Source organism: Rhamphochromis longiceps, linkage group LG1 (genome assembly GCF_057381845.1).
Source record: "Rhamphochromis longiceps isolate RC_006_pf linkage group LG1, R_longiceps_female_GT1.1, whole genome shotgun sequence".
Lineage (NCBI taxonomy): Eukaryota > Metazoa > Chordata > Actinopteri > Cichliformes > Cichlidae > Rhamphochromis > Rhamphochromis longiceps.
The window spans coordinates 1,793,001-1,803,000 of NC_140557.1; the positions used below are offsets into that span (position 1 = coordinate 1,793,001).

At 51.0% G+C, this 10,000-nt stretch overlaps 1 protein-coding gene across 2 annotated transcripts in view; it reads right to left on the bottom strand.

Moving 5' to 3' along the window:
• The window catches only part of ccdc102a (coiled-coil domain containing 102A), a 54,662-nt gene that overhangs the window by 15,534 nt on the left and 29,128 nt on the right, over positions 1-10,000 (bottom strand). For both annotated transcript variants that reach the window (XM_085429053.1, XM_085379268.1), the window contains 6 exons: positions 9,390-9,809; positions 8,720-9,112; positions 3,382-3,605; positions 2,844-2,952; positions 1,290-1,406; positions 655-864 (listed from right to left, as the gene is read on the bottom strand). In XM_085429053.1, the coding sequence (XP_085285179.1) occupies positions 655-864; positions 1,290-1,406; positions 2,844-2,952; positions 3,382-3,605; positions 8,720-9,112; positions 9,390-9,809 (1,473 nt within the window). The remainder of the gene's footprint in view (positions 1-654; positions 865-1,289; positions 1,407-2,843; positions 2,953-3,381; positions 3,606-8,719; positions 9,113-9,389; positions 9,810-10,000) is intronic.

A 10,000-nucleotide genomic window follows, 5' to 3' on the forward strand; every position in this document is an offset into this window, starting at 1 on the left:
GGTTAACTCTGAGCTGCCACAGAAATTCTCTTTTTAACTCCTCACTTTATTTAACGAGCTGTGGGAGAGGCAGGATGAGCGTCGGGCGCTCAGAGGGCGTCTGACCTTAACGACCCCCTGACCTGAGGTTACAGGTACGCTGTTTCACCTGAATGAAACTTTCTCATCTTCCACTTGAAGGAAATAAAAGCTGAAGTTTGTTAATCTTCTATTTTTTATCTGCAACCTTCGAAACGGGTTAAAGCTGATGAACCTGCTCGTCTCAGCTCGAGACCCCTCACCTTTCACCGTCTCAGCCCATGTACAAGTTTCTCCATCTGTATTATTGGATGTCAGTTAACCTGCATGTAACCATGACGACATGGACACCCCGTGACCCGGCGGCGTCTCCCCCCTTCAGCAGGAGCTCAGACTGTCACGAGGTTTTGATTAGACTTGGTTTACTTCTGTGATTTCCTCGTTATTCAGCCGGCCGATGCCCGCCTCGGACCGAACGCCGCCCGTCTCTACATCTGTGGAGGGATTTCCACGGTGTCGTGAAATGAAGGAGCAAAAAACCTGACAGCTGTGCAGCGTGAGGGATGAGACCGTGGAGGAACACGCGAGGAAAAGGAAAGAAGAGAGGGAAGTAAGCACGCAGAAAGCCCCGCCCACCTTGTTCCTCTCGAACAGCTCGGTCTGGATGGCCTTCAGGTCGCTGTCGAGCGCGGAGGCGGCCTGCCGGCGCTGCTTGGCTAATTGCTCCTCCAGGTCTTCAACCTGAGCTCGCAGTTTCTTGTTGTCCCTCTCCAGGCCCAGCTTCTCGGTCTCCAGGCGCTCTCTACGCCCCCACTCTGCGGCGTTCTCCACCTGCAGCCGCTCCATCTGTAGGAAACACACGACACGCCTCAGATGGAGACAGGATTGACTGTACGGCGGCCCAAACATCCAGCTGTCAGTCAAAGAGGCCACACCCCTAATAATGCCCACTTTAGCCTTAAAATAACATAAACAGCTGTTCTGAAGCTACACTGCTATAGGCTGCTGGGGGATTCCCATGATGTACTGGGTGCTTCACTCACTGTGTGTTTATCCATCTGCATGTAATCATTAGTGATTATTCATGTCTGGGAGGGCCGCCCCTCCCTGAGTGCTTCTGCACCCACAAACTCACAGACTGTTTTTAGCAGTCTGACATTTTTCATCTGATTCTGATTGAAATTGTTTATAAATGTTAGCGACGTCCGTTCACGTCTCCCACGGCTTTTCTCGGGGTCGTGATTCCCGCGCGCTGCTGTCAGGTCCCTCACCTCAGCTCGTAGTTCGGCCAGCTTCTTGTCCATGCTGGTTCGAGCTCCCAGCTCGTCCTCCAAGTCCTCGGATATGCGTCCCAGCTCGTCCTGGTGCATCTCCTTCAGCAGGTTCAGCTGCAGGATGAAGACATTGAACATTTAATCTTTCAGTGACTCTCAGGCTTTCATCGTTCAGGCTGATGTTAGAAATAAATCCACGTCTAAGCCGCCTGACATTTAATGTTATCTGGACGTTTTTCGGGGGAGGCGGCTGTTTCTTTAAAGCAGACACTGTGAGACGCTTCCTGTGATGTTGGAGGATCTGAAACAACATGCGTGGAGATAAGCGTGACCCCCCCGTCATATCTCCTTATCTCTGCCTCTCGTCTCATCCGCCTCCTCCAACCTGCAGCGCGATCCCGCTTTCATCTGCATCTTCTAACACGCTTATCTACGAACTCCGTCACCTTCATCATCATCTACACATCTCTCACATCTTCTGCCCCCCCACCCCCACTTTGCTGCTTTTATCTAACTCATGTTCATCAGACCTGCCGTCTGCGGAGCGGTGCTGCCCCCTAGTGGTTTGAAAGACAGAGCTCGTCACACTCGGCTTTATGATTTGGACGCTGCTGAGCACAGCAGGCCTCCTGCAGCTGAAGACCTGCCGGGACATTTGAAGCGATCAGACTTCTTAGTAAAGTCATTTTAAGGTTTGAAAAGTTTATGACTCGTGATGACTGACGATCACTGCGCGATCAGCAGAGGCCACAGGTTTGAACACCAGAAATAAAAACATTCAAAGACCCGAAAATGTTCACACAAAAGCAAAACTGTGATCACTGAAATGTTTAAGAACTCCTGCTCTTCTTACATGTTCCTATTTATTTGTAACAGCTGCTGTTGTTGTTGTTATTTATGCTGAATTGAAGGTCAGCTGTGCACGTTAGCTGCGCCTGTCCTGTTGCATCAGTTGCTGTTTGACAGTAACTGATGTATAAAGAAGTAAAAACAGAAAATTCAAAGTGAACACGTCACAGACGCATGATGCTGTGCAGCTGCTGCACACCGAGTTTAATGAGCTGAAACAATCACGACCTGTGTTCATCGTCCTTTTGTCGTGAAATTCAAACGCCGTCCGCAGCTCTCACATTCAGCTCGTTTGCTGACTAAATGTTATGAACGCTAATTATTTGTGGACCGTCTGCGAGCGTCACGTGGACCAAACTGTGTGAAAATCTGAAGTGAGGAACATTTTCTATGAAATTCAAGCTGTAAGTCGAGCGCGTGTCTAACAGGAAGTCCCTGAGAATCACGCACTCCGGCTTCCTTCGTTGCACTTTTGATGTATTTGTCACGTTTGCTCCTTCTGCTTTCTTTCGGTTCGGCTGCTTTGCTCTGTCTTTGTCTTCTCGTTGTGCGACAGCAGGTCAGTGATCGATGAACCACGGAGCTCAGAGACACAAGCGCTCGTCTGTTAGCAGAAAAACAGTCAGAGCGCACGTTTAAAGAAGACGGACCGTCCCGCGAAGCAGCGTCCGCTGTGCTCAGGTGACCTGTGCTGTGCCTCACCTGTTTCAGAGCCTCCTGCTTGCTCTTGCTCAGCTCCTCGTACTTCAGTTTCCACTGACTGAGCTCAGCCTCGAGTCTCTCGATGCTCTTACTCAGAGCCAGCTTGTCTCTGCAGGGAAACAGACAGCACGAATGAATCACGCCACACTCCCCGCCACACCCACTCGTGCTAGAACAGAGTGATAAAATAACAGAAAATAAATGTAATGGCAGAAGACTTCCTGTTTCTGTACGATCTGTCGTGTGTTCGTGGTTTGTTTGCTTTCTTGTGCTTTCTCTGTGACCTTCACGTTCTTACAGTTTCAGAGTCGAGCCGACAGGTTTCTGTCTTTACAGATTTCTGATGGTGTGGAAACGATAACATAACTCGTAAAACGAGTTTCACATCTCTGGGTGCGATCGATAAAAAACATTACAGACAAGAAGGATTTCTATGGTGAAATGCTGATTTATGACTAGATTATGTTTCTCTGATGGTTCGACCTCGGGCTGTCCCTGCTGACAGAACCAGAAGTCGTGTTTTTCCCGCTTCTCTTACTCTCTCTCCTTCAGCAGGACTTTCTGGGACTCGTCCAGGCGAAGCTGCAGAGCGTTCAGTTTGCTCGAGTCCTCCTCCGCTGTGCCCGCGTCCTCCCACAGCTGTCGGCTGCGCTCCTGCCGGCGCGAGCCGGCTGGGTTGACGCCACCGCGGCCATCCCAGGCCTCCTGAGCGTCGGCGCCCGGAGCTCGGGAGCGCAGCACTGAATCGAGCAGCTCCAGGTCCTGATGAAGAAGGAGACAAAGAGACCGGGAGGTCAGACGGTGACATGAAGGCTAAACCGCACACAGGTGGGAGAGACGGACGCACGCTGGCAGGTAAAGACAGAGGGAGGGACGATGTGACAGACATGCTGTGTTTTACTCAGAGAACAAAGACTTGAAACATGTGGAACAGTTTCTGCAACCTGCTGTAAACTTTGACTTTTAGCTCAAATGAGTTTTTCAGCCCTGAACATGTGGATGTTTCCTCATGAAGTTATGAAGGAAAACAACATGAAAAAAAGCACCAAATCTGGACCCACCCAACTGGAATTTCTGAGGTTGCTGCCAGCGAACTCTCACATCATTTTCACGCTGCGTGTTTTTAATGACCTTAACAGAAATAAAACTAAGTGTAGCGCTCGTCCTGCAGCACGCAGTAAATCTGTCCCCTGTGGCAGGCGGACAGCAAAGACCTCGTCCTTATTTCCTCCACAGAACAACCACTCGCCTCCCGCACGACCCAGAGTGCTCCCTCAAAAGTAAGGACATCCTGGCATCAAAGCTGAGACCATCGCAGGTGTTCGGAGATCAACTAAAGCAGCTGAGATTTACTGAAGTAAATGTGAGTGCAATCGATTGATCAATCGATATATCGATCACAGTGATAGACAGTTTAAACCGGGAGGTGCCGGCACTGAAGAGAGCAGGGAACCTGATTTATCAATGTCCTGCTGTCACATCCAATCACAGGTTATGATTTTACTTCAGCAGATAAAAACTTTCATGCTTTGTTTTATTGATCAAGCGTCCAAAGGAAGTTCAGTCTGAGGCGTCACGATATCGTCACAACATCAGGTTTTCACAACACGATTATCAGCATCACAAATATTCATGCGACCATAATAAGCTATAGAAGAAATTGAAAAAAGAAAACAGCCTTCACCTTATTTAGCTTATGCAACACGTGTACTGCAGTAAGAACAGCTGTCGCTGACATGTGCAGCTTCTGTAGATAACAGAGGGTCAAACTGCAGAATCAACCGTCAGAGCTCCACTCGCGCCTGTGGGAACGCTTCCCTCTGACTGAGCAGGTTTGTTGTAGCAAGTCGAGAAACAGGAAGTGAAAACTTTTAGCAGGTGTTACCTTCCTGCCCCGCCTCCCTCAGCGGGTAACCCGGGGCTACAGTCACGTAGTGGCCACAATGAAGTGGACACAGCAGCTATCAAAGAGGAGCTGCTCGACAAAAAGACAACATTTGGAGATTAGTGTTTTAGTGCTGGTAGCGGTAATCTCGTTAAAATCACGTTAACGCCATAACTGCATTAAAGGGGCAAATCTCCGTTAACAAGTTACCGCGGATCGCCCCGTGCGTGGGGCTGGACGGCGTTAACGCGTTAATGAGCTAACCAGCTAACCGCGCTAACGAGCTAACCGGGCTAACACGCTAACCGGGCTAACGCGTTGACGCCTAAAATCCTTTGATTTTCTCAAAAATCGACAGTGTGCCGTATGTATGAATTCTGGTTGTGTTTACTGACCTCGAACCGCGTTTATGTGCTGCACAGGCTCAGCAACAAATGTTTTAGTTGGACTTTGCTGAGCTACGAAGCTGCAGCGCTTGATGGATTGTTGGAGCATTACAGCTACCGAGGAGCCTGGCGGAGTGATACGTACTGTGCTTCAGCGTAATATCACCGTACTGTGTGTATAAGGGCCACAGATGCTTGTTTATGCTCAGCGTCTGTTAGTTTACATTTTGACTTCACAACTATGAGCTTTTCGTTATGCACAAAAACAACATTGTTTTATTTTATTTATGGAGCATTATTATTTAATGCTGATCATTTATTTCTGAGTACATCTGCGCTGTATGTTAATAAAGGTGCCCGTGTGAGATCTGGTACAGTGTGACTAAGAACTCTCTTTTTGTTCTTAACTCTCTTTAAAAAAAATATCGAGATCTATATCGTATATCACCATCCAGCTAAAGAATATCCAGATATGAATTTTGGGTCGTATCGCCCAGCCCTACCACTGCTCTTCTGACTGAAAGCATAAAGATCACGACTCAGTCAAATGTCATTGTTTTCACTGCTCCAGTTTGGATCATTGTAGGATGACAGCAAACCCTCCAGTGTGGACGCAGTAACACCAACAGGACTGCATCGTCCAGACTCACGCGTGAGGAAAAGCGACACAAGGTCACGGAGCACGCTCTGTCCCAACACGTGGAAAACAGAGCTGCCACGCTGCCATTACAGGCGACGGCCAACAGAGGGCCCCGCTGCGCCGCTGTGGGTGAGACAAAGCCTGACATGTGGAAGCACTCAAAGAGGAGAACAATGGAAGGAGACAGGAAATGAGGCTGAGCTGTGTGAGAGCAGCAGCGAGCCACCGTTCCAAGACCACCTCTGCTGCCTGTTGACAGACACATAATCACGGTTTACATGCAGCCCAAACATGTGTGCGGAGAAACACAGGGACCCACCGCCGCTGCAAACAGCAGACAAACCGCAGAAATCCGGCGTTTGATTGCAGCCTTCGGTTTGTTCACGTCAGCTCAGATTCAAGTTTAATGAACTCAAACCTGCACGGATGGATGCAACAACGCTCGGGAAGGCTGCGGCGCTTTAACGACGCTCTGATGATCGCTCGGAGGCCAAAGCGGCCAGAAACATCCCCGGCGTGTTTCACGCTGCAGGCCAGATCTGTCCCGCTCATCGTTTCGGGTTCTGTAACGCTGCAGTTCGTTCAGGTCTGCCGCTTTCCACGCACCGCCAGATTTCACAGTAGAAAGCTGGACGGCAGGGTGCAGGTGAAGCACCGCATCGACCTCCGCCTGCGCTGAAGCTCATGAGTAAAATTCCCTTCCTGTCCCTGGGTTTGATGACTCTCACACATAAAAACTAAAGACCCGACACCAGAACTTTCTACTGAAGCAGCCAATCAGATGTTAGTGCAGACTGAAGGTCGCCGCTGTCTCCAGTGGAAGTGGGCCCTTGCCCACGGCAGAGAGTTGCTGTCGAGAATAAAACGAGAAGCAGAATGATTTAAACGTGACCGCAGGGGAACGTCCCCCAGCTGCTGAGAGGATGTGTCGGGCCTATTTTAGTCACATGATTCATCACCTCTGATACTACAGGTGCAGGTCACGGATAAAACCGAGCAGCACTTTCAGAACTCAACCGAAAGCCAAAGAGACTTGTGGCACTGGATGAAGCCGTCTCTAAATCATACAGTGTGACGGCGCTCTCTCTCAATGATAACGGACATCCACCCATTTTTGACCCGAGAGAGGCTCACAGGCTGGTCCACACATCCAGCCTGTCGGGGATCCCGAGGTGATCCCAGGCCAGGAGGAGACGTACACCCAGGAGTCTCTGACTGATCCCGGTCTACCCTGCAGCCTCTGCCCAGCAGGAAGTGTCCACACCAGCCTCCAAAGAACGACGCCTTATATTCCCGAGGAGACTGGTTCACGTCAGCATGAAGCAGCACTTCCAGGTACCATCTTTAAAGCCAGTGTTGCACTTTCAGCATCCCTGAGGACCCGAGGGTCCGCTGAGGTCAGAGTGATGGAGACTTAACCGATCCCTCTGGTTTGGTGCCTGATGTGACGAGCAAGTACCAAAAGGAGCCAGGTGAGGTTGTTCTGGCATCTGATCAGGATTTCTGGAGGTTTTGCAGGTATTCCCAGCTGAGAGGAGTCCTCAGGGTAGAACTCACTGATGATATGTTTACTCTAACCTTCCCCTGGAAGCAGCTCGGGATCCCCCGGGACAGAAGGACAGACGGTGTGTCGAGGTTCCTGCGTCACCCTCCAGTCTGTATTCCATGTAAACACTACATTCGGGGGGCACCAGCACAGACAGACAGCTTCTGTTTCCTCTGCTCCTGGATTTCAGTGTAAGAACTCACAGCCAATGGATGCAAAACTCCCGCGAGTCCGCTCCAGTCGATTCCAGGCCGAGGAATCAACTGAAACAGGAAATCATGCTGAGAAATTCCCAAAGGGAATGTTTTGGGAAAGACGGGAATACACCCTGACCATCGAACGATCCCCGGGAGCCTGGAGAGAGCGCTTTCAGTGCCACAGAAGTAATTTTACAATAACGTGAACTACAGAACACAGTCATGGTGTTTTCATGGTGCAATAAACAGCGTTAGCTGCAGTCCTGCAGCGCAGCAGCTGTTGATGCTGTTGCACGTGTGGCTGACTCGTTTTTAGCCCATTACAGTTTTTGTTGCGGTCGCGTTTTCATTCTTCTGTTTTTATTGGGCAGAATAAAGCCTGAGCGTTACATCGGCCTCCAGAAACAAAGCAGCTCCACAGAGTCAATGAAAGGCTGAATCATGTTTGTCCTCATGGGAGCGACGGCAGACAGCGTCCTCTGGAGACACGGCGTGATTCGTGTTCACGTGCACAGGCAGAGGGTAGCTGTACCTCCTAAATAGGACACACACACACGCACACACAGACACACACACACACACACACGCACACACAGACACACACACACGCACACACACACACACACACACACGCACACACACACCCCCCTCTGGTGCTATAACAGGGGTGTATTTTATCATGGTGGAGACAGCAGCCCGAGTGGCCTACATTCACGGATCACGTGTAGCAGCCGAGGATGCGAGCGCACCGATGTGAAGGAGGCGGGCGTTAAACCACCTTCACTCATTCATCTCTCCAACAGCTGAACGTTGGTCTCAGGTTTAACTTTCAGTCACCGTTTTACTAAACTCAGCTGAATCCTGTTCAGACCCACTCAGACTTCATTTCTTTTCTACGTACTTTTATTTGTTTACTTATTTTTCACGTTGCTACCTGCTGGGTCGGGACTCACTGATGTCCATGGATGAACCATCATCAGATCCTTCATGTGCACCAAGCACCAACCTTAAAATGCCCCCCCCGATCAGTCTAATGATTGCATCATTTGTTTCAGGTCGCATGAGCCCCGAGTTTGTCAGAGCTGCATCCTGCAGATGTTTCATTTAAATGCACAAAGGTAAAACCAAAGTTTGCAGAGGTTAAAGGTCAGGACCTCGTGTGGAAGAAATTCAATCTGAAACCAAAACCAGGAAGAAGAATGCCAGCTGAGAGCACGCTCACCTTCTGACCCGTCTTCTGCCTATCCAAGTCCATGTCCCTCACCGGTTCTGGTTCTGGAGATCCCGGCGGTCCCTCTGCCGCCCTGTCCAGCTTCACGTCGCCGTGGACCTGAGAGGAAGAGGAGGATGACGCCGGGGAGGAAGGGGGGATGGACGGCGAGGATGACGAGGAAGCGCCGCAGGGGTGCGCGGGTGAGGAGGAGGGGGATGTGGCGGACAGAGGCGGGGCCGCGTGGTCGCCGCGGAGGCGCAGCGTCTCCTGCCGTAGCGTCTCGTTCTCCGAGGCGAGCTCCTGCCGCTCGCGCCGGATGCCGGTCAGCTCCTTGGTGAGGGTGTCCAGCCGCTGCCTGAGCTGACGGACCTCGTCGCGCGCTCGGTTACGCTCCGCACGAACCTGGAAACAAAGACGACGACTGACTGAGCAGGCGGGTTGTCAAACCTCTTTATAGGACATCATCTAAAACACCTCAGTGTCTGTATCACATTATTATTAATAATATTATTTCTCCATACAGGCTCACAGTGGATCGATATCACAGAAATGTTATTTCTGCTCATCTGTAGCTCCATAGCTGAGCCTTTCTTTCAGATACTGAAGCACATCCCCACCTAGAGCCCCACCCAGCCCGGTCTCCACCCTGCTCCGTGCCACTGAGCTACATTTCTCCCACCTTGCTCCACTTCTCCCTCCAGTTGGCGGTGCAGTCCGACCACCACCTCATGGTCTTCTCCATCTGGGCGGCCCTGGCCCGAGCCTCCTCCAGCTCCCTGAGCCTCAGCTCCTCCCTGCTCTCCCAGTCGGCTCCGGCTGCCTCGCCCATGGCCCCGAGGGAGCCGAGCCCGAGGCCCCCCAGGCCGGGCGACAGCAGCAGCGGGGGGCTGGAGCTGGGCGTTCCTCCCGTGGGGCTGGGGGTGTGGGTGAGGCTGTCCGGGGAGCGGACGCCCCGGTCGGATCCCAGACCCAAGCTGCACAGCAGGCCGCCGCCGGCCTGCTTGCCGCCGTCGGACAGGTGGGGGCTGGGAGTGTGGTTCATGGTGGAGGCGACGGGGTGGACGAGGACGCCGAGAATCAGGAGAGCATCGTCCTCACCCTGGAGACAGAAACACAGAAAGAGAGCGCTATGAGAAAGAGACAAAACAAAAACATAATATAAACCTAAAAATACAAATTTAATAACAAAAGAAGTATTAAAAACCATAAAAATCGTTTGTTTTGTTTGTTTGTTTTATGTTTCCCCCCACTGTGATTAACTTGTATTGTTGTACATGTTGTATAAATAAG